Source organism: Podarcis raffonei, chromosome 6 (genome assembly GCF_027172205.1).
Source record: "Podarcis raffonei isolate rPodRaf1 chromosome 6, rPodRaf1.pri, whole genome shotgun sequence".
Taxonomy (NCBI): Eukaryota; Metazoa; Chordata; class Lepidosauria; order Squamata; family Lacertidae; genus Podarcis; species Podarcis raffonei.
Window position 1 is genome coordinate 64834279 of NC_070607.1, and position 25145 is coordinate 64859423.

The 25145-nt window shown below is 40.6% G+C and overlaps 1 protein-coding gene across 1 annotated transcript in view; it reads left to right on the forward strand.

Moving 5' to 3' along the window:
- Positions 1 to 22640, forward strand: part of LRIG2 (leucine rich repeats and immunoglobulin like domains 2) — a 45571-nt gene extending 22931 nt beyond the window's left edge. The window contains exons 6-18 of the mRNA XM_053393509.1: positions 215 to 358; positions 1176 to 1319; positions 1532 to 1675; positions 4235 to 4315; positions 5679 to 5750; positions 5877 to 5945; positions 8427 to 8590; positions 10534 to 10854; positions 14660 to 14941; positions 16538 to 16990; positions 17646 to 17795; positions 18580 to 18864; positions 19340 to 22640. Coding sequence (XP_053249484.1) covers positions 215 to 358; positions 1176 to 1319; positions 1532 to 1675; positions 4235 to 4315; positions 5679 to 5750; positions 5877 to 5945; positions 8427 to 8590; positions 10534 to 10854; positions 14660 to 14941; positions 16538 to 16990; positions 17646 to 17795; positions 18580 to 18864; positions 19340 to 19569 — 2539 coding nt within the window. The 3' untranslated portion in view covers positions 19570 to 22640. The remainder of the gene's footprint in view (positions 1 to 214; positions 359 to 1175; positions 1320 to 1531; positions 1676 to 4234; positions 4316 to 5678; positions 5751 to 5876; positions 5946 to 8426; positions 8591 to 10533; positions 10855 to 14659; positions 14942 to 16537; positions 16991 to 17645; positions 17796 to 18579; positions 18865 to 19339) is intronic.
- Positions 22641 to 25145: the final 2505 nt, after the last annotated feature.

Genomic DNA, 25145 nt, shown 5'->3' on the forward strand with positions numbered 1-25145 from the left:
GAATTCATGTTGCATGATTTTGCAACTAAGTTCTTGCTCACTTGCATTTGATTTTTTTGCAGTTCTGCTGCTTCCCTTTTGAATGGCTAAATGACATCCACACAGATCAGAAACTTAATAGTACTATTAGTGTTTTTGTGAGACAAGAAGCATAAAGCAAATAAAGATTATACTCTGATTTCAACCAACTAACATTTATAATACTATAATTTAGGGAACTTAAAAGAAACCGAATTAAAACAATAGAGAGCCTTACCTTCCAAGGCTTGGACTCCTTAAAATCATTAAAAATGCAACGGAATGGAATTAACAAGCTAATGGATGGTGCCTTCTTTGGACTGGATAACATGGAAGAATTGTAAGTACACATTGTTATGGTCTCTTCATAAGAAGGCCTGGAGGATTGTACTTGATTATCAACAAACCTAGGACTGGATTTAATTAACCAGTCCTGCTAGCAGAAGCCTATGCAAGGACATCCACTCGCACAATGGGTCTCTTCCCCGCTCTCCTTCCTCCTCATTGTTTTAGGATGAATGGGTGGGAGAACTTCCAGAACTGGGAGGGCACAGAGAAGGAAGATCATTCCATCAGACAAGCCATCTCCTGAGCACTATGCTGAATTACTGGCATGTCTTCTGATTGAGTTGATTATTTCTCAGTTATGTTCCTTCATAGGACAAAACACATTGTTACGATGTCTTTGTAGTGTTAAAGTGATCACCACTTTTTTAACTTTAGAAGAAGCAAAGCAGAACGATAAGTGGATGCCTCTAGAGATTTGAACAGTTTCCCAGGGTTGAGTAGTTTGGACCAAGCTGGCTAACTGGTTTTGGTAGAGAGTGTAATCATCACATTTAACAGTTTGTTTCCTATTGTGTAACTTCTAGGTTTCCATAGAATGGTGGCAGGTCATGTTCTCCCAAATAATAGAATCATAAATATAATTGAGTTACTGAATTCATCAGCTAACCCTGTTCCTGCCTCACTAGGCCACTTTCCCCATGTCTCTTGCTTCCTAGTTAACCATTTTATTTCACTGCGCACTCTGATTTTTACTTGTGTGTTGAGAACTATTATGAAGCTTAGTATTTGTAAATCACTCTGCATGTGTCCCCAGTAAAGTGGTAGAAAAGTATAGTGCTCACATATAACATTTGCTTTTGCTTCTACAGAGAACTGGAACAGAATAACCTGACAGACATAAACAAGGGTTGGCTGTATGGTTTGAAGGCATTACAGCAGCTCTATATCAGCCAGAATGCCATTAACAGGATCAGTCCTGATGCGTGGGAGTTCTGCCAAAGGCTTTCTGAACTGTAAGAACTATGATTTGATTCCTTGGGGCTTTTTTCTGATGTTAACTGGAGTAAAATCAGTAGCAAAAATGATCTTCCTTTAGTTTCTGCAGGGAAAGTTGCTTAATTTCTCCAACAAAAAGGTCTCATTCTTCTTAAATAGTTTCGTGATGTCATTGCACTTCTACTTTTTTATCTATTTAAATTTTTCTCTCCATTGTGTTACATTTCAGCGATCTATCTTACAACCAGCTGACCCGCCTAGATGAATCTGCTTTTGTTGGACTGAGTTTATTGGAGAGATTAAATCTGAGTGACAACAGAGTCAGTCATATCGCAGATGGTGTCTTTAAAGGACTTTCAAATCTGCAGTCTTTGTAAGTGCGTAAAACAGATAAATAAAGTAGACATTTATTATGAAGAGTATAGCTATTTACTGTGATAAGTAAAAACCCAATAAAAAGTAGCAGATTTTAAATTAAAAAATGAATGCAGATGTTAAATGTTGGTTCATTTAGCACATGCCTAAATAGTCATAGTCTTCAGAAAAGCTTATGTAAGCAGTTATAGTCTCTTAATCTTAATACAAACTTTAAATGATCCAGTTAAAACTAATCTTTTAGACTTACAATAGCATGAAAAAGAGCAGCAGTTTAATTAGTGGACTTTGTTAGAATCTAAGGAGGTGTCAGGCAGCTGACCCACAGGCTTTTTGGTTCAGGGTCGCTGGCTCTTTAGACAATGGGGTGAAAATGTTTAACAGGGCTCCAAGCATTCATGCCTAACCAGGCATGAACAGCAAACTCAGCTGGCCCACACAATAAGGGCCTGCTTTGAGTTTCTTAGGTTCTTCAAAAGAACTTGCCATGCTTCAAAGTGGGATGGAAATGTGGGAATTTTAACAGCCAAGAAAATTCTCATAAAATTGAATATATTCTATTTTTATTACTTTACCACTTCAAGGACCTAGTTCCAGGCAGAAAAGTGGCCCTTAGAAGATTTGTTATGCAGTACAGTCATACCTCGGGATGAATACGCTTCAGGTTGAGCATTTTCGGGTTGCGCTCTGTGGCGACCTGGAAGTAATGGAACGCGTTACTTCCTGGTTTCATCACTTGCGCATGCGCAGACACTCAAAATGACGTCACGGGCATGTGCGGAAGCAGCAAAACGCAACATGCGCAGTCGTGTGTTACGTTTGCTTCAGGATGCGAACAGGGCTCTGGAACGGATACCATTCGCATCCAGAGGTACCACTGTACAAGCTTCTCTTTGCATTTGTAAGGTGTAAGTTAACGCTAGCGGACCTATTGGCTGTGTTAATACATCACTCTAAAGCAGCTTAGGTCAGAGACAGCCAATGTGGTGCCCTCTAGATGTTGTGGACTGCAACCCCCATCATCTCTGACCATTGGTCATGCTGGCTGAAAGTACCACATTGGCTATCCCTGGTTAAGCACAATTTCAGTAACTAGAATCAGCCATAGTGAGCCTCAGACTCACATGATCCCCCCTCCCATCTCCTCTTCCCACAAGGTCAGCAAGAGGCTTTCTGAAGCTTCTGAACCAACAAACTGTGATTTAACTTGGCTTGTTTCAAACACACTAGTGTTAACCACAGCCTCACTACAATTTGTTGATTTGGACAGAACAAAAAACCACAGGGAAGCAGAAACCACACAGAAAAAGAAGAGCTATTATGCATAAGCCCATAGCTTGCTTCTTTTGGCCTATACATATTTTGCTAAGCTATGGTGTAGCCGCTTAATTTTAGTGTGACCCGTGAACACAGCCATTGAGAGAAATCTTTTTAGTTATGGAACCAGCCAGTAGGCAAGGCATTGGACTACAGACGTTTATGCAGTTATGTATAAAGCATTGCAGATCTTCTTAAGTGTATTCTCATTTTATAATATTAATGAAACAAATGAAACAACATATTTAATGTTGTGATATATACCAATAGATTGTATCAAACAGCAGAATCCCCCTATTTAAAAATGCAGTATTGATTGCGTCTTATATGCCTTGTCACTGATAAACTGCTGGCTAAGCTCTAAATTCCTCTGTTCACTGAGCTGTAATCAAAATGAGAATTGTTGCTGTGATATATTTATGACCTGCCTTGTAAAGGAAATGCACTGCTGAATCTATTAGACCTTAATGAAGCGTCTTCCCCTGCCCAAGAGGACCTTGCTGAATTGGTTTTAAACAAGAGCCTTCTCTTCTATGCTGGGGGTAGAAGTGCAGTGTAAGGGTCAGACAGAAATCCCATTAGCCTGTAACAGGATTTGTGAGCAGAACCACCCACACTTCTCTCTGAAACTCTACTCTTTTATGCCTAGCCGTTCTTCACCTGACCTGTATATAATCTCTTAATATGCTAACGTCATTACAAGCTTCTCACTCCAGAAGATTAAGCAATGTACAGGCAGCATTAATTCAATTCATAAGTCTCTTATGAAGGCTCCCCCAGTTCATGGTCAATGGCATATTGTGTTTACTAGATTAACAGATGTTACTCTGCTGAGGAAACAGTGCTGCAGGGCATGTGAGTCCCAAGCATGCTGGTAACTTTAGTTGACTGAGCAGTTGTCTTTCACTTTGTATTGGTTCCATAGGGACATTTTCATATATTAAAAGTGCCCAAAATTGCTTTCATGCAAAGATGTCTGATCATAATGGGTTAGGGTAGGGTATGTACTATGCACTACTATTACTGTCTCTGCAAAGAGTTCTGCCGTTTTGAAGCCAGCAGATTTCCCATTATGAGGATTTATAGTCCCAGTCTAGTAAAACAGGCGGACAATCTCTTTGCATAGATGAGATCTTACGTTTCAAAAATCACAAGCCAGCAAAGGGAACGGCAGGGAGCTGGTGTTGGAGTTGTGGCTAAAGTTCTCATGTGTTGTTCTTTGGTGCATTTGTTTCTTTAGAGACTTGCGAAATAATGAGATCTCCTGGGCCATAGAAGACTCAAATGAAGCATTTGTTGGACTTGACAGGCTCAGTAAATTGTAAGTCTTACTCGTTATAGAATTGACATACCTACCAGAATGGAAGTGAAGACCCAAGTATTTGTATTTAGTAAAAACTTCAAAAACTTATGCATCAGTAGCCCCACTCAGGCATGTGATTGTGCTGGAAAGCCTCCACCACCCCTTGGTTACCCTATCCATCTTTACAACCACCATGAATTAAGGCATTCTTTTGAACTGGGGAGCCTCTTCTATTATTAGAAGCTCCCTGCTACACAATTTAGAGCTTTGATTACACTCATACAAATGATCACCTGAAGAGTTTTACTCTGAACCACAGAACCTAGGACTTGCCGATCAGAAGGTCGGCAGTTCGAATCCCTGCCACGGGGTGAGCTCCCATTGCTTGGTCCCTGCTCCTGCCAACCTAGCAGTTCGAAAGCACGTCATAGTGCAAGTAGATAAATAGGTACTGCTTCGGCGGGAAGGTAAAACGGTGTTCTGGTTCGCCAGAAGCGGCTTAGTCATGCTGGCCACATGGCCCGGAAGCTGTACGCCAGCTCCCTCGGCCAATAAAGTGAGATGAGTGCCGCAACCCCAGAGTCAGCCACGACTGGACCTAATGGTCAGGGGCCCCTTTACCTTTACTTTATGATCACTAGTACATCAAGAAAAAAATTGACTTGGACATTCCAAATTTGAGCTAGGATTTTTCAGGTAATTTGTCTCTTACAGTATATTCTTACAGACATGGTTCAAAGTCATGCCCATTTTCATCCTATATGGAAGGGAAGTCAGGAAAGGGGTAATTTTTAACCTTTTGATTTTAGGGTCCAAGGGCTTTTGTAGCCTTGTAGATAGCACAGTTCAGCTTGTGTTCTTCCTCTCCCTTCCACCGATCACACTAAAGGTTTCTTACCCTCACAATTTATGAAGGAAAAGCCCCTGCACCACCATGTGGTGGGACACAAATTACTTTTCACCTCTTGTATGTTTATTGGAAAACAAATAGCTATGGGGAAACTTCTAGCCACTGTCAGGGACCCCTAACCTGTAATTTTTATATCTTTTCCCAATTCTGCCCATGCAATTTGCGACGTGCCTACCACTTGACTGCCTGTCTCTGCAAGTTGCCTTTCCCTCCTGCTGGTTATTTTCTGACCCTTAATTCGGTGCTTTGGAAATGTGTATACTCTCCTCTTCCTCCTCTTTTACAATCTTAAGGCCAGAGAAGTAGGAGGGGCGCTTGAAGCCATTATAGTAGCAACACATTCTGCATCAGAGTTGGCGGGGGTGGTGGTCCTAAACACTTATTTACCAGGCTCCCCGATTCTGATGTCGTAACAAATGTTGGTTAATTTACTTAAGATTACTTAAGATTTTCCTTTGGGCTATATTTTAGGATTCTGCAAGGAAACCAGATTAAGTCAATCACAAAGAGAGCATTTTCTAGCCTTCAGGCTCTTGAATATCTGTAAGTATATGTTGCAACCTTTTCTCTGTCAACCAAGTTTTCTCTTCAAATTTGCATGCATCCCAGTTTTCAGAGGTGCAGAACACAATTCACTCATGCAGGCACGATTCTTACTTAATTTTGCAGAGATTTGAACAACAATGCAATAATGTCTATTCAAGAAAGTGCTTTTTCCCAGCCTCTTCTTAAAGAACTGTAAGTATCTAGTCCTACATATTTTACTTCAATAGAAATGTTACAACTGGTATAAATATTTTACTTGCAAGGCACTTGTGATCAATAAAAGTATATTGGAACTCAGTTTCATTTCTTCATGGTCTTTAGTAATACATTCTCAAATGCTCCACTGGTTCTCCTCCCTTGTTCCTGCTGTTGCACCACAGATAAAACAAGCCAAAGTCTTACTTGTCCTGTCTGATCATACGCTTATGGTTAGTTTCCTTGGCTTGTTCTTGGCTTACTCCTCATGGTCTGAGAGAAGCAAACCACTTCTTTCAGGGTTTGGATAACATGACAAGACAGACTCTTGTTTCATCTGCAGCATGGCAGGCATTGGGAATGAATGCCCTGGGAATATTTGAGCAGGGTGCGCTAGCACACTGCTTGTTCACATTGAACCATAGTTTGTTTTAAACTATGGCTTGATATAACATGCAAACTGGGCTAACAATATAAATGGCTTTAGAAATTTCCTGACAATTTCAGTTAATGACATAGTACTGGTCTGAAGTACACCACAATCTGTATACGAGTTCATTTTTGCTGTAGAGTATATGCAGTACTCTAAAAACAGCCTTAAGTCATACATAAACATTTAAGCTGATAATAGAAGTTCAGGATGGGGGGGAGGAGCTGGTAAAGCTGGTCCTGAAAATATTTGTGGTGTTTCATCTGAGAGGCCAATGGTTAGATGACCCTTTTAAGAATGAATATGGAATACCAACTGTTTTCTTACAAAAGAAATGGCGGGATACATATACGGTAAGCCTGATGTCTGAAGCAAAATGTTAATATGGTTTGACATCAGAAAACAGAACAGTCCCCCCTCTCAAGGTGCTAGAGTCAACTTAGTTCCACACAAGGTAATTTTCAGGCAGCAACCATCTGTTGAAGCTCTGCATAAAACACAGATATGCAAACAGATTCATGACACGCCCAGCAAGTCATATTTTTTGGTGGCGTGGAGCATGTGGTGGTTGGCTAGTCAGGTATCTGGTACACCATTCACAGGACTGAGTTCCAAAAATTGGCATGAAATGAGTACCTGAAAGTAATACTGATGAGAAAATGGACAGTGAGGCTTAGGAGAGAAAAATAAGAAAACATCTAGCCTTGCAAGGTAATGAGACAGCTTTGTGTACTTTGAAAGGGCCAAGGTCACAGTGCTTTCTCTGTAATTGGAAAAAGATGGAGAATGCTGTTCCACATTATTTTCTTGTGGAAATTAGTATTTTTCTTTGCCTTGTGAGTAGCTGTTGTCCTCTAAGCATCAGGCTTGTTTTTTCAGAATCCTGCTCTTTCCTTTACAAGCAATATCATATAAGCGCTCTCTAAAATGAAGAATATGAAGACTGTTTGTTAAAACTGTTTCTCAGTTAGCTAATTCTTACCAGATGGACTGTAAAATGCAGTCTTGCTGAAGGTTCTTCCCTGCACAGGGTATAGAGGTCAAAATTGGCTCTGCACTTGAGCAATTTAGGACCATTTCCTGTGTGTGTTCAGGAAAAGAATTCTCAAATGGACTGATACATTACTCTGGGTTTTCACCAGTTACTTTCATACCTGCTGTCAAGAATGGGAGACATTTTCAGAATTACAGTGTTTGCGAAAGGCATTATTATGAAATCAGTTATATAACCAATAAGATACATGTGTATAATGCAATGCTAGAAATTGATTTAGTCCCAGAGGTATTCTGCTCAGCATCATCTAAACAGTCAAATTACAGTGTCATGTTTTATTTCTCATAGACTGCTCATTGTTTTGATGGAAATCTTAGGTTTATCCTTGAGGCATGATTGTGGGTGTGGATATAGTTTTTAAGGGTATGGATTGGGATTTATATTCTTTTGCCACATATTTACACTACAGTATATTTTATATTAAAGGCCTGCGATCCCCTGAACTGTCTAAAACAGAGATAGGAAACCTGTGGTCCCCTGGAAGCCAAGAACCTTCAACTCCCACAATTTATGGCCATGTGGGGCCATTGGAGTTAGTTCAACATCACCTATAGGGCCAGATGTACCCTATTGCTGTCTAAAACATAAAGAACATCTCTTAATGTCTTTTTACCCTCTTGACTTGGTTCATAGTGTGTGTGTGGGGGTGTTCATTCTTACTTGTCCTTTACGTGATTGTACTTCTACTGTCCTGCAAAGGATGCTTTTAAAAAAGTGTTTTGTAGGAAGGTGACCTTTTTGTGGAATAGCCTCTCATTTAGAATAACACATTATATGTGAAGATGGAGAAATGTGAATTTGTTTACAGCAACGAGAGATGCTGAAGCTACTCAGAATACAGTTAGGACTCATTACCAGGCAGTTCACATATATAGTGTTACAAATACTTCAGCAGATGTATGGGGGGGGGAAATCTGCTTGGTGACTGCAGATGAAGTGTCATTTGCTTACTTACAAAAACTTAGACATTTTCCTTTTGCCTTTACATTTTCAGGGTATTGAACACTAGCAGCTTACTGTGTGACTGCCAATTGAAATGGCTGCCCCAGTGGCTTAACCACAACCATTTGCAGGATGCTGTCGGTGTCATTTGTGCCCACCCCGAATGGCTGTCTGGCCAGAGCATCCTCAGTGTGAACCCTGAAGACTTCATCTGTGGTTTGTGCTCTTAATGGCTTTATTTATTTACTGCATTTGTATCGTAGCTTCCCAGGGCACATTGCCCTTATGACATCTGCCTTGGAATATAATCATGTGTGAGAGTTGGGGAGAGGGGAGATGGCTTCAGTGGAATATATTCAGTGGATTCTTGTTCAGTGGATATATTACAATCCTGTGCATGTCTAGTCAGACATAAGCCCCATTGAGTTTTGTGTGGCTTACTTTCTGTAAGCGTGGTTTGGATTGCAACCTGAATTGGATTTTCATGGATTGTGGTGTTACAAGACAACATTTATGCTTCCTGTTTATGTATATTGCGCACTCTTGTATCCAGATTCCAAAGATTAACAGGAACACTGGTTCATTTAAAGATACTTCTAGATCATCATCTGTAGGAGTTTTCCCACAGTGGAACCATTATAGGAAGTCACTGGAAATGAGGGGTGGAGAACTTGTGGGCCTCTAGAAGTTGTTGGACTTTGATCTCTCATCAGCCCCAGCCAGCATGACAGAGTGTGGGGATTATGGGAGTCATAGTCTAGCAATAACTGAAAGGCCTATGGGAAATCTGTTGTGGAGGGAGAGAGTTAGGGGCAGAGAGTGTGAAAGAAGCCTTTGTTTTGAAGCCAGTGAAATTATGTCATGCTGAAACGTAAAAGCTCTTCCTCTCCCAGGATCTAAGCCAGGGGGTGGCAACCTTCATTTGGCCCATGGGCATATCTCAGAACATAAGAAACTATTGAGGGGACAACCCACCCCACACTACAGCCCCAGCAATTAGACTTGCAAAAATTTAATTGTTTGTTTGATTGTTTGTTTTGTTTCAAGCCTAAAGACATTGCTACAGTTAGGCTTGCAAGAATCTAATTTTCAAATCTAAATGCGGAGTGGACTACATTTTCTGGGGTTAACTCTTCCTTTCCCCAGCTGTGGCAGTCCTGAAATTTTCCGTCCTCTGTTGTAGAGACTGTAGCCAAAAGAAAATTTCTTTCAAGGCTAATTGACAGGTGGGGGTGGGCGGGTGTCACAGTGGTGTCCACACCCAAATTCAGCCCAAGCTGTAATTAGCCTTCAAAAAAAGCCTTCTATTTGCCACAATAAATGACATTTTTTTCAATTGCAGCAGGGATAGGAGGGTCCCCTCAGGGCTACCAGGAAAGACCTTGACATATGCATGTTGACTACCCCTTAATCCAAAAATCTATTAAGAAGAGGCTGCAGTATTGCTGTTTAGTACTACTGTTGAATTTTTGCACCTAACTGCAAAGACTTTAAACTGGGTTTTTAAAAAAAGCAATTGTAGATATTAACATTGTAGTCTGGATCTTCTTGAAGTCCTTTAGGTAGGCAGAATCTGAGCGCTTGAGTGTCAGGGCCTTTATCTCTCTTCCTTCCAGCAACAATTGGCTGCACACAATACGTATGCATTGCCAAAATGATGAGTGTGTGTTAACAACTAAATTGTAATTAGGGAAGGAAATTAATATTGCCCAGTGCAGTATGGCTTAATTCCTGAAAGTAGGTAGCATTCAGATAGTTAGTGAGCAAACATTGTGACAAGGAAGTGGTAATATCACTTGTGGTGAATGCATAAAGTGATTCTTTCCCCCTCCAATTGAGGTATACAACTGGGTTTTAAGAGACCTTGCAACTGTCGTTCTGCAGATTTATTCATGTTCATATTCCTTAATGGTGAGTTCTAAGGACTCATGACAAAATCCCTTCATCTTGCAGTGTACCTCTTGCTTATGCTCGTAACACTGACATCCTGCTTCATTCCCACATAGCCAGTTCTAGTATAAACACATAGATAATAGATGTCTCTTAGTTAGAGGAATTAAGGGCAAGTGTCACCTCCAGCACAAGCTCAACTGTTACAGTCTGCATCAGTATTTGTTAGCTTAGTTACATGCTGAAGAAATGTGATCTGTGTTTCACAGATAACTTTCCCAAGCCACAGATCAGAGCGCATCCTGAGACTGCCATTGCACTAAGAGGCACCAACGTCACCCTGACTTGCAAGGCGGTGAGCAGCAGTGATTCGCCTATGTCCACCACCTGGAGAAAGGACAGTGAAATACTGTATGATGCAGACATTGAGAATTTTGTCAGGTACCAGCAGCAAGATGGCGAAGTACTGGAGTACACTACTCTCCTGCACCTTTTCAATGTGAACTTCACGGACGAAGGAAAATACCAGTGTATCATCTCCAATCACTTTGGATCTAATTATTCCAACAAGGCCAAGTTGACTGTCAATGGTATGCAGTAGTTTTTGTTTTTCCTTTCTCCACACGCACTCAAAAATCACTAAAACGGTTTGGAAACTTTGGATAGTTCACTCAGAGGCCTAAAGGAAAGGCACCCCCCAGAGGTCTTCTCTTTTGTTAATCCACTAGAGCAGGGGTCAGCAAACTTTTTCAGCAGGGGGGCAGTCCACCGTCCCTCAGACCTTGTGGGGGGACAAACTATATTTTGAAAAAAATAATAATGAACGAATTCCTATGCCCCACAAATAACCCAGAGATGCATTATAAATAAAAGCACACGTTCTACTCATGTAAATACACCAGGCGGGCCCCACAAATAACCCAGAGATGCATTTTAAACAAAAGGACACATTCTACTCATGTAAAAACATGCTGATTCCCAGACTGTCCGTGGGCCGGATTTAGAAGGCGATTGGGCCTGATCCGGCCCCCAGGCCTTAGTTTGCCTACCCATGCACTAGGGAAACTGAAGACATTGGAATAGTTTTGGATGTAACAAGTAGTAGTTTTGGACTACCGTCCCATATCCTTATTAAATGTGGATTACAAAATTTTTGCTGACATTTTGGCTAAGAGATTGAAAAGAGTATTGATTGAAGAGATACATAAGGACCAGGCGGGCTTTCTGCCGGGAAGACATATATCTGACAATTTGAGGAACGTAATTGACATCTTGGAAAAGCTAGATGTGGATATAAATACTAAAGCTGTTCTGATATTTGTGGATGCGGAGAAAGCCTTTGATAACATTTCTTGGAGTTTTATGAAAAAGAACCTACAGGGTATGGGGGTAGGCCAAGGGTTTGAAAATGGTATAGGTGCAATATATTCCGAACAAAAGGCTAAATTAATTGTAAATAATGTGGTTACGGAACAACTTAAGATTGAAAAAGGGACACGACAAGGATGCCCAATTTCCCCTTTACTTTTCATATCGGTCCTGGAGGTCTTGCTGAACATGATTAGAAGGGACCGGTTGGTTAAAGGTATACAGGTCGGAGCCAAACAATATAAATTGAGAGCATTTGCAGATGATCTAGTTTTGACATTACAGGAGCCAGAATCTAGTACAAAAAGAGTTTTAGAATTAATCCAAGAATTTGGTCAGGTGGCAGGATTTAAATTGAATAAGACCAAAACCAAGGTTTTAGAGAAAAATATGACATTGTTTGAAAAAGAGAAATTCCAGAATGAAACAGGTCTGTCTGTGGTGAGGAAGGTGAAATATCTGGGGATTAATATGACATCTAAAAATGGGAACTTATTTAAAAATAATTATGAGAAATGCTGGTCAGAAGTGAAAAAAGATCTCGAAATATGGTCAAATCTGAAGCTTTCCTTGATGGGTCGAATAGCAGCTATTAAGATGAATGTATTGCCTAAAATGTTGTTTCTGTTCCAAACACTACAAATTGTGGACAAGATGGACTGTTTTAAGAAGTGGCAGAAAGATATCTTTAAATTTATCTGGCAGGGCAAGAAGCCCAGGATAAAATATAAGATTTTAACTGATGCAAAAGAAAGGGGTGGCTTTGCCCTGCCAGACTTCAGACTGTACTATGAGTCAGCAGCATTCTGCTGGCTGAAAGATTGGCTGCTTCTTGAAAACACGGACATTTTGGATTTAGAAGGTTTTAACAATGTTTTTGGATGGCATGCATATTTGTGGTATGACAAGGTTAAAGCTCACAAAGCATTTAAAAATCATATTGTCAGGAGATCTTTGTTTAATGTCTGGATCAGATACAAGGATTTACTTGAAAATAAAACCCCAAGGTGGTTGTCACCAATGGAAGCGAAAGCTCAGAAAAAACTCAATATGGAGGCCAGTTGGCCAAAATATTGGGAAATTTTGGAGCAAGAAGGAGATAGACTGAAACTGCAGAGTTTTGAGAAATTAAAAAATAGAGTCCGAGACTGGTTACATTATTTTCAGATAAGGGAGGCATACAATTTGGACAGGAAAATTGGCTTCCAGGTGGAAAAATCTAAATTAGAAACAGAAGTGCTAGAACCTAAAACTAAAATCATGTCAAAAATGTATAACTTGCTGCTGAAATGGAATACACAGGATGAAACGGTTAAGTCAGCTATGATTAAATGGGCACAAGATCTTGGACATAATATCATGTTTGCTGACTGGGAACAGTTATGGACCACAGGTATGAAATTTACGGCATGTAATGCCTTAAGAGAGAATATTATGAAAATGATATACAGGTGGTACATAACCCCAGTCAAGCTCGCAAAAATATATCACTTGCCCGATAATAAATGCTGGAAATGTAAGGATGTTGAAGGTACATTCTTTCACCTTTGGTGGACGTGCCCAAAGATTAAGGCCTTCTGGGAAATGATTTATAATGAAATGAAAAAGGTACTTAAGTATACCTTCCTGAAAAAACCAGAGGCTTTTCTCTTGGGCATAGTCGGCCATTTGGTGCCAAAGAAGGACAGAACTTTTTTTATGTATGCTACAACAGCAGCAAGAATACTTATAGCAAAGCACTGGAAGACTCAAGATCTACCCACTCTGGAAGAATGGCAGATGAAGTTGATTGACTGTATGGGACTGGCAGAAATGACCGGCAGGATCCGCGACCAGGGAGAAAAGGCAGCAGAAGAAGATTGGAAGAAATTCAAGGATTATCTACAGAAATATTATAAAATTAATGAACTTTGAAAAGATGTTGGTTTGAACTTTGGTGGTCTCTAGCTGTTATGATAAAGATAATGGGGATTATAATTGTTTATGTTATTAAATTTAAAAAAGTTGAATGGAAAATAAGGTTTTATTTTAAAAGGAATGTTAAGAGATTAGGATTTGCTGAATTAATAAATTGAACTAGAGAACAAGAAGGGGAGGTATGAGGAAGTCAAAGAAACATGTGAATGAAAAACTGTTATTGAAACCGAATTGTTTTTAATATTTTTCTTTTCCTTTTTCTTTTTGTGTTTATATAAAATTGGAAAATTCAATAAATATTCATTTAAAAAAAAAAAAAACAAGTAGTAGTTTTGGATTGCACAAGTCCCCAGAGACTCCTTCTAACCAGACATAGAGAGCTGCCCAAACAGCAGCATTTCCCCCGAGCATTTTCTAGTTTGGAAATGAGCAGTGTTTGTACCAGCTGTAATCTCTTTGTGCACAGATTCATCAATCCAGGACTGCCTCTTTAGAACTAGTCCATGTCTAAGAAGCAGCTTCAGCTGCTTATTATGCTAGGCAAATAAAGATTCTCTCTTGCCTTGCTAAAGGTGCAGCCAGTTTCAAATTATTCCCTTGTGTATTACCCTTTACTAAATGAAAGCAGCCTAATGGGGTCTTTGCCAGGGCAGGTTTTTACTTACCTTTGGCTGAATTAAAATAACTCACATCCGCTGTAATCAGTATTAATGGGTGTAAGAGGGACAGAAAGAGAGCTCTCAAGGGGTGGCATATTCGAAAAAGACAAAAATCATTTGTCTCTCCTGTGAAAAATTGTTAAAACTTCTGCAAGCAACCTCATTCAAGAAAAAAGCTCAAACATGATGAGGACTCACAAGCTTGCTGTGTGCCAGTTTATTTATTTCTTTTAAAGAAAGGTTAGGTGTAACATCCTCCTTTCTCGTGAGATCTGAATTGCTGTTTAGGGTGGTTTTTAAGAGCAGTATGCTAGAATTCTTACAGATCTAAATTAAAGAGCTTGAAAAACTTAACAAGGGTTATGCCATTCTTAACAAAGTGAAAGTTAGGGATGCTGTGACTAGTATTAGGAAACCTTACTTAGTTATTTTAATGTGTGTCTTCATTCAGAGCTGCCTTCTTTTGTGAAAACTCCAATGGATCTAACAATCCGGACTAGAGCTGTAGCTAAATTGGAATGTGCTGCAGAAGGCCATCCACCACCTCAGATTTCCTGGCAGAAAGATGGAGGCACAGACTTCCCTGCAGCTCGTGAAAGGCGCATGCATGTGATGCCAGAAGACGATGTCTTTTTCATAGCAAATGTGAAAATAGAAGATATGGGCATCTACAGCTGCATGGCACAAAATGTGGCCGGGAGTCTGTCGGCAAATGCCACATTGACAGTGTTAGGTAAGCAAATTATTGAAGCCTGCATGGGTTATTTGATTACTGTATATTTTCATGCTTGTAATTGGTGGTATTTGTGGGCTGCCTGAATGCTCTGGCTGCAGGAGGAGTAAAGTTCACGCACTTCATCCTCATCTCCGTTCACCATGTGGAGAAGGTAACACCCAATCTTGAAAGCCCATTCTTATCTGAACATGGCATTACTTTAGTAACCAAGGTACTCAAATTACTAAAGGATAGTTTCAATATTTGGGGTTATAGTAGGCCAGATGTTCAGATAAGTACAGGATCTCATAGTTTAGATTTTTCCTTTTCTGATGAAAAGATAATTGAATCGTAGAATTGTAGAGCTGGAAGGGACCGTGAGGGTTATCTAGTCCAACCCCTTGCAATGCAGATACAATGGTACCTCGAGTTGCATATTCTTCAGGTTACAGACTCCGCTAACCCAGAAATAGTACCTCGGGTTAAGAACTTTGCTTTAGGATGAGAACAGAAATCGTGCTCCAGTGGCACGGCAGCAGCAGGAGGCCCCATTAGCTAAAGTGGTGCTTCAGGTTAAGAACAGTTTCAGGTTAAGAACGGACCTCCAGAACGAATTAAGTACTTAACCCAAGGTACCACTGTATCTTTTTGCCCAATATAAGACTCAAACCCATGACCCTGAGATTAAGAGTCTCATGCTCTACCGACTGAGCTATCCCACAGGCAAATGAAGGAAGCATACAAGGAGGAGGAGGAAGCCTACAAGTCTGAGAACTGCTCTAAGTCTCACCTTATTTGGGGGGTAGGAACAAACTTGGGAGATAAGTTAATTGAATCAGCTTCGCCTACTGGTTTGGATTTGCTAAAGTTATGTGGTACTTTTCAAAAGTAGTTTTGAGCTCATTCCAGTGGATGCAATTGCAGCATTGAAAAGGGACACCACAATTTTCTCCTTCCTTTTTTGTTTGATTTACAATCTGGGAAGAAGCTGGTCTGGTATTTCCCATTAAAAAAAATTCCTAACACAAATAATTCAAGAGCATCTGTTTTTAGTATGGTTGCCTGCTGCTGACCCACTTAATTTTGGATAATTTGAAAGAGATCTGGTTTAATATGCTGTCACTGCTATGTTCTCCTGTGCTAAGTTTTTAGAGACAGACTCTGTATAGGGCATGCATGTGCAGTAAGAATTTAATTAAACTAATGATACATCCCCCTAAAACTACTTCGTCTTTAGAAAACCAAGAACTCTTTTAAAGGTGGCTGTTCTCATACTCCCATGAGCTTTGGCATATGAACTGGACAAAGTCTGTAATTAAGCAGAACACCCCTAGACACTTTCAGCAGAGGTAGTTAACCAGTGGCTGACTGGAGTTGTAATTCCACAACAATTTGAAGGCCACAGGTTAGCCACACCAGGCTTCTTTCTCTGTCAGAGAGAGTATAGCCTAAAACACACACATTCCCCTTTTGTTTTGTCCATGAGCTACATTGCTGTCAGATCAGTCTTCAAAATCACAATCTGCATATATGTAGCAGTGTATCTTTGGTTTCATGCAGTTGTCATTGTAATTCTGTAGCATTAAATCTAATCTGGTCCTTTTTTGTGTTCAGAAACGCCTTCATTTGTCAGGCCCCTGGAAGACAGGACTGTGGCCCAAGGTGAAACAGCAGTGTTGCAGTGCATTGCTAGTGGCAGTCCTGCCCCTCGCCTTAACTGGACCAAAGATGATGGGCCTCTCACAGTAACAGAACGACATTTTTTTGCTGCCGCCAATCAACTCCTCATCATTGTAGATGCTGGATTAGAGGATGCTGGAAAATACACTTGCATAATGTCCAATACACTTGGCACAGTGCGTGGCCATATTTACCTGAATGTCATATCCTCACCAAACTGCGACTCTTCCCAAACTTCCCAAAGTGGCATGGAAGAAGATGGTTGGACGACAGTTGGCATTGTGATAATTGTTGTAGTCTGCTGCGTTGTGGGCACCTCCTTGATATGGGTTATTGTTATCTACCATATGAGAAGGAAGAGTGAAGACTACAGCATCACTAGCACAGGTGAGGAGCACTCGGCATAAGTATGTGTGGGATTGGAGTCATTCAGCTCAGCATGACCAGAAGAAAATCCTGTGTTACGGTTAGGAGTTTTGGTATGTGGTCCCTTTGCCAGGGTGGTTCTTCATTTGGAAAACAGCCTGACATCTGATGGAGAGGGTATATAATGGATATTATATGCACATAGGTATGGACAGTCTCTGATACCATGTAACAGTCAAATGAGCAAAGGGACGAAGTAGGGGTTGGATAGGAGAGGATTTCAAACCAGTAAATGAGCATAGACAGGATTTAGTCTGGCTGCTTGTGATGATCTTGTAGCTTTTCAACAAAGCCACAGAATTTGAGAGAGAAATTGCCATCATAAACGGCAAATGTTCAGAATATTGGTTCATTATGCTTTGACAAAGGGGTGTTGTATCGCAGTGGGGAAATTTCATTTTTACAGTTGTGAAAGATTGCCATAAATCAGCATTAGAAAGGAATAAAAGGAAAATATTCCTAGGAACTGCATTCTATCCCCACAAGGTGATCTTTATTTACTTGTATACTGTGAGGTCTATGTGAGCACCATCATTTTTACAGACATCTGCTGGATGATTTTGTTGCCATAGCAAAAATGCAGTATCATATTGCTTTTGGTTTTTTTCTCTTTCAGAGGAGGTAAATTTACCTACTGACATTCCCAGTTACTTATCCTCCCAAGGGACTCTGTCAGAGCCACAGGAAGGCTATAGTAATTCTGAAGCAGGAAGCAACCAGCAACTTATGCCTCCCTCCAACGGATATGTGCACAAAGGCACAGATGGTAAGCCCTGATTCTCTTGATCAGAGGTGGACAGAAAATAGATCATGGTCCACTGGCCAGTTTCTAGTGGCTCACCAAGTGCCTGCTAGTTGCTGAAGTTATTGCAAAGAATGCTGGACTTTGTGGTGCTTGATGTGATCAAGCAAAACACTTTTTGCATTCTTAAGCAAAAGTGCATGTTCAAAGCATAACTTATGTGTTAAGTGATCCCAGCATGAGACTTCACTTGCTACATCGCCGAAAGTCCCCTCTGCCTTCCTTTCTACTTCTGTTGGCTTATCACAGTTAGCCTCAAGGGAGCAGATATCTTCTCAAATAACCAGGTACTTGTACCAAATACATGCTCACAGCTTCTATCCTGTGTAGGCAAATTGTCACATACTGGAATCAACACACACCCATGCTCTCTGTTTTTTGTGTTCCTGTGCTTCTTTTAAAAAAAAAACAAAAAAAAACCCCTAAGTGCTACTATGTTAACTGTGATGGGGGAAAGAGTCCTTTCCCTTTCGGCAAATGTGTATAAGTGCCTCACTCATTGACTTTTATTTTGAAGCTTTCTTCTTGGGGCTGTGACACTTGCTGATAAGACTCTTCTATGTTTTCAAAGTTGTTTCCTAATATGCACAGAATTTAATATATGCACAGCTGCCAATTCCAGCCAGTTGGCTCAAAGGACTGCCATCTCTGCAAGCTAGGCTTTATGCTTCTGCCACCTTGTAAGGGTCTATAGTGATGACCCATGCCAGAATATTCTGCTAACTACCCACTATTCTGCTTCCACTAGGTGGCACAGGGCCGTTGGTAATCTGCTCAGATTGCTATGACAATGCCAACATCTACTCCAGAACCAGAGAATATTGTCCTTACACATACATCACCGAAGATGACCCACTTGATCAAACGCTTTCCAGCCTAATGGTGCAGATGTCTAAAGAGCCCTATCCAGTCTGCCCCCAGCATGAAGCCATCACTCTGGATAGTCTCTCAGGTGACAGAGACATGTCTGTTTTCCTTAACAATCAAGACAGACTACATGAGAGGAAGCCATGCTCTCAACCATGCAGCAGTGGTAAGTGGTGTATTTTAATGCTATTGTATCTTGATTTTAAAATTATTCCATTTTCAGCTGAATAAGAGCAAGGCAGTCTGTCACAGAACAGATAGTTAAAGTACTAAGTGGCTGCATTACAAAATAAAATCAAACATTCTGCTTTCAATATGATATGATATGGTATGTGATATGATACAAGTATTCCTTAATGCGTATATTCTTAACACTTGCTTCAGCTCACTTAGAAATCTGTTCTGGTTTTTGCAGGTTCAAAAGAATATTCTTGTGGTTGTGTTTTTGTAGGGAGCCTCTTGTTTCTTAGGCTTGTGTTTGTTGGTTCTAACAATAATTTTGCAATATTAGGAAGAGCAAAACCAGTTTGACTTAATAATGTGCCTCTTACTGCCAGAATTTCAAAGACAATGGAGAACCGTTGTGCTGGGAGCTTTCTTCATAAATTCAGTCTTTCTTTTTTTTCATTTTCCTTCCACAGATCCTTTTCAGCTGCCTTTATGGGGCATCAGTAAAGATATGGGATCATTGCATCCTCACTTCTCAACTCAACCAAAGACCCATGAGGTGCCTCGAGTTCTGCAAAGTGAATGCATCACAGAGACTGAACGTGAGCAAGCTATTTCCCCCAAACCTTGCCACAGGTTACATGAACATAACTTTGACTTTAACAGGACTCGGAACATACAGGAACATCATGAAGCTACATAAAATGCATCAAAAGTAAGAAGCCTTAGCAGCAGGCTTGGAGTTAACAGTATCTTTACTACCTCAGGTTTGGCCTCCTGGTCAAAGATGTTCCATGCTTGCAACAGAGGCTTACAGAACAATCTTAGGCATCTCTACCCAGAAGTAAGTCTCTTTCAAGTTAAATGGGTCCTACTCCCAGGTGTATGTGTGTAGCATTGCAGCATCAGTGGACAAAATCAGTGACTACAAGCTACAAGTAAAGAGGGAAAAAGGAATGACAGAGTCCTTTCCTTCTGTTCTGCATAAGATGTGCACAAGGCTCAACAGTTTAATGAACTGAATGGTGGGCAGAAAAGAATAAAGGATACACAGCAATGGATATGATAAATGAGAGGTTTTTGTTTGCCTGGGAGCAATCCCCTGAAAGCTTCACAGATGTTGTTTCCTGCTGAAGAAATAAACTTGTAAGAGCCCATTTTCAAGATCCCTCAGTAATCGTAAGCATGAAGCACTTGATTGACTTATATTCTCCTCCTGATGACTAGCAGGGACTCATATCATTGTGCCCAATCACAAACTTACTCTACCCTTTCTGTGAATAAATACTTCAGTTGTAAATACATTTGCATAATATAAATATTTTGTATACACTACTAAACACATTCAGGCTGAAATGTTAAAAAACACTATGCCAAAAACTACATATTGTCCTGTCATTTGGACATTTGCTGACCAGATACTATAAATAGCTTGTTTCCTAGGATTGAGGGCTTGAGGGCCAGTTTATACAATCATGTTTTGCACACGATGGTTATAATTACCATATGATACTTGGTTTGTAGAAGTTTTCATTATGTGATGGCTCTTCACACATTTTTTGTCTTAGGTGTGGGTAGTAGCTGTCTTGCATGGGGCTTTCATGTGAACTGGTCCATACCAGGGCAAGCCCAAGTCATTGTGCTACCTGAGGTGGAAGGAAAACATGGTGCCCCTGCCCCTTTTCTGTACAGAAGCCAAATGGATTGATGGTTGAACACTGGCAGTGGGCAGCATCCCTCTCACATCTGAGGGCAACAGACTAGCTAAGAAGTGCAGGGTAAGCCATGGGGGCACTCAAATGTGTGTATTCCAACACTGCACTGCTGCTACCCTTTCCCCAGCTTCTGCTGCCTGAGGCAGCCATCTCATTTTACCTAATGGTGGGGCTGGCCTTGCAGAGGAGCAGAAACAAGGTTAGATATATGTAATTTGGGCACCAAACTTAGCTCAAGTGTTTTCCTGTGTCAGTTACTGTTGAAAGTCTCAGGTAAATGAGCTGTCAAGTTGGGTCATTTTCTAAAATTCACGACTGCTGTGAAAGATTAACACCATGGCAGCACTGTGTCCTAGAGATTAGAAAGATGGAAGTGATAACGTCTATATGTGGATGAGCTGTCAAAGGTTAGGTAGAACTTTTATATCTCAAATAATGCTTTCCGGTGAGATCTGAGAGAAATCAAGTGTCGGACATACATGGGTCTTCAGATTTAATGAGGCGAACACCTGTAGCTAGCCATAGAGGAAATATTGGTTATTCCAGCTGTCACAGCATGAATGGAAATGAATTTCTCACCCTTCAAACATGCTGTTTTACCCCAAATTGTCTCCTATAGCACATGATCAAAAGTAAGGGGATTTGGGGAGAAATTGCAAGCAAAGAAATGTTAACTCAGGGTAAAGAAGGTCAAACTATTAGTTCTTGCTAATCTTAACATGCTGTGACATTTTGGGGTTCTAGAGTGCAGCTTGAAGACATCCTGCAAGCTGTAAACATGGAATTAGATATAATTATATTATCTATGGCCTGGCATGTTCTTAAGTCGGAACAAAACACATGAAAAACTATATGTGCAGATTAGCCACAACTCCTGTTCTGTGCCGCAATCTTTCCATACAGCCCAGTAAAAGGTGTTACCTGGACTGTTTGGGTGTCATTTTATATTAAGATGATGTGGGTAAGAAAGTCCTGCCAGGACAATCGAGATCCTAGTTAAGTTAACTTATTTGCATACAGCTCATTATGAATCAGACTGGGCCAGGTTGATTGCAGGCTTCCTTTTAGTAGTTAGAATTCTGGGATTCTCTTATGGCTGTGTATCCTCTTACATGAAGCCGGAGTTCTAGCTGAGAACAACTGTACTTTCTTCTTCCTTTGTACTTAAGAATCCCCAGAGGGCTTGTCCCAGTTACAGCAAGAGCCCAGCCAGGCACCTAAGCTATACAAGTGCAAACTCATTTCATGGCAGTTCCTTGCCTTTATTTTATTGGCAGTAGTGGATAGTGCCAACTCTCATGCTGCTTATTCCTGCTTTATATTACGCCCAAAAGTCTTACAGGGTTCTAAAGCAGGGGCCTTCAAAAGTGTCTTAAACATCTAAAGCCAAGTCAGCTTGTGGTCCACAAGAAGCCTAAATCCGCTCTTTCTCGGAGCAGAGAGATGTAGCCATCTATCTTTGTCTCTGCCAGGTGTTTGCTTCACAGTACTGAATGTATATGATCAGCATTAGAGTATCACTGCTAACTGCCGCCTCCTTCACTGCTTGATGCCTTATTGTCTGTGATAGCCCATATCTGATCTATAGAAGCAAAAGTGAAAATACTGGATATGCAATATTTGGGTGGGGAGAGGGAGGAGGAGAGCCATCCCATCATTCACAGAACAAAGGCACTTTAGTCTCAGATGTCAGGGGATTTGGTCTTAGGCCAAGAGTTGTGCAAGAGAAGTGTCTTTCATTTGGACAGCCCCTTGTGAAGTACTACGTGCTTTTAAGGGTAAGAGTAATGCAGTAGCTAAAGCTAATCTGGTCTGCTTCACATCTTTTGAAGACAGGGCAACTGGCATGAATTGCTCTTTTGTAATCCAAGTCAAAAGTGTGTCATGATGTCACACTGTGGTTAAAATCATTCATTAATGGAAGGCTGTACTGCAGTGGTATCTCATGTTGCTGATTCTGCATGTACAGCAGCACATGCCTCCAGTTAAAGCATTCCTCTCCTGCCTGATGTAAAACTGTTCCAGTAAATGAGCCCTTGCAGCTCTCATCCCACACCCACCTACCCCGAAAAAGTTAGGACAACTTGACTTTCCCATAGAAAATCTGGTATGCCTTATTCAGGTTTTAGGAAAGAGGCTGGCAAAGTGTACAGTGACAAGGTCTCATCCTGTATCAACATGCATTACTGGAGTGAGATATGCCAGGATTCAAATGAACCATGGCATAAATGGTGCTGAGTGTTCACACTAGAAACTTAAAAGCATAAATACAGAGAGAAATTTACTAGCCCAAGCCTTTTCGTCAGTCACTCAACTTCAGTGCTTTACCATCGCGGCAAGATTGTTGTGCAAAGTACCGTATTTTTTGCTCTATAAGACGCACCAGACCACAAGACGCACCTAGTTTTTGGAAGAGGAAAACAAGAAAAAAAAAATCTGAATCTCAGAAGCCAGAACAGCAAGAGGGATCGCTGCACAGTGAAAGCAGCAATCCCTCTTGCTGTTCTGGCTTCTGGGATAGCTGCGCAGCCTGCATTCGCTCCATAAGATGCACACACATTTCCCCTTACTTTTTAGGAGGGAAAAAGTGAGTCTTATAGAGCAAAAAATATGGTAATTCACGCAGGTTTAGAGGAGTGATGGGATTTAGCAGTAGAGCTGGATCTTTGAGCTGAGCTGAGAATATTCTTGCACGTAGAGGAAAGAATCTAAGGATTGTGAAGTGCCTCATTCTATGTGTGGTATAAATTGTGGGGGGCGGGGGGACTCCTTGGGTGAATTTTTTCTCTCATTCTAAAATAAGAGGCACTGTAAGGGATATTGTTTGGGACTGAAGCAAGGGCACTTAATTTTGAAACATGCTTCACCCATCTCTTCTCTATCTTTAAATTGATGGGAGGAAAGTTCTTTCCACTGACTAATACTTCGATTTTTGCCAATGCCAAAGTAATTGTAGCTGGACCTTTCTAAGGCAGCACAAACCAATGCCTCCCTGCTTGCAGCTGTCATTTCCTTGTATCTATTTATATTTTTCTCACTTATCAGAATGTATATTTTGTATAGCATGTGTAATATGTTTGTCTATTGTAATATACCTTCATCCAATAAAGAGACACAGTGAACTCCTTGGTTTTTCATGGTAAATATAGAGGAAGAGGAAAGTCTTACAAAGGACTAAGCGCGTAGTCCATTTCTTGTGTCCAGTATGAATATATTTTACACTTGTACTGAAGGAAGGAGTTCCTGTTGAATGTTATTTCTGTTCCTTGGAATACTGGTAACTTGTAAGTGGCTGTCCTGAGCATCCTGAATAACTAGAGTGAGTCTGAACTTGATTTTTATCCACTCCTGAGCCTTGATTTCCAATGACATGATAATAAGCTACCACCATGAAAAAAGAGACTTTAGGTAGATGCTACAGCCTTGAAATTATGTTGGGAAGACATGGGTGTTTCACTTATCTGTTAAAGCCACTGGCATATGTTGAAAAGAATTGTCTGCAAATGATATGAACATATTGCAAGGCTATGAGTACTAGGCTGTCAATGCTGCTATAAATAAGTTTCTACCCCATAATTACTTTCAGGGCTTCTCATAAGCATAATGAAGAAAGGAGGCAGGCATGAAACTTCAATATGCACCCAGCATCTGAGTATCAGTGAAAGTGTACACCAAAGTTTCTATTTGCTGTAATGTTGGCATGTGGACCCCAACAAATGAGAGTTCTAACACCCAGATACTTGGATGCTTCACCTTCAGCTTGGATCAAGAAAGCAACTCACACTATAGATTTAATTGGGCAAGGTAGCCTTGTATGCAGAATTAGCCATTCAATTTGAAATATATGTGGAGGGAGAAGCAGTTCAGCATGTAACTAAAATTGGCCTTTAGTGTGGGTTGAGTTGTGCTTCGCTAACAGACTTTGCTCTGTGTTCACTTTGACATCTGGTATCAAAGATCTCATTTAAAGAAATACATTTTCCACATTTACATGGGTTGCATGTTTTAACTTATATCAGAATGCTGGTCTGGAAGCGGGATTGTGTGAATTCACTAATTTCCCCACCATATTAATCTTAAAAATGTATTAAATTAAGCCACTGTTATCTGAGGAAAGCAAAATACTGAATCTGAATATTCTCTGTGAGAGGTCTAAAGTGGTTGAAAAAGGATTTCAGAAGGGTGTATTACATACAGCCTTCCCCAATTTGGTGTTTTTCAGATACTTTGGACTATGGCTGTCATCAACCTGGGCCAACCAGCTGTGCTGGCTGGGGCTGATGGGAGTTGAAGTGCAAAACATTGCATAGTCTTTAACGGCCTTCCTTCCTTCCATCATTCTCAGTATCAGAGCTGCACATGGGGGAACCAATCTCATAAAAGAGAATTCAATAAAACCTAAATTTTAAAAAGACTGCCAGCTGGCATTTGGATGTTTCAAAACTGGCCATCCCATATCTGAGAATTGGCACTTAACTGCTTGCATGTGCCGTGGCAGCCATTCACAATTTTGTAATTAAGTACTGTGTTATCTATCATGGCTTTGTTCCAGTATTCTGCTTTC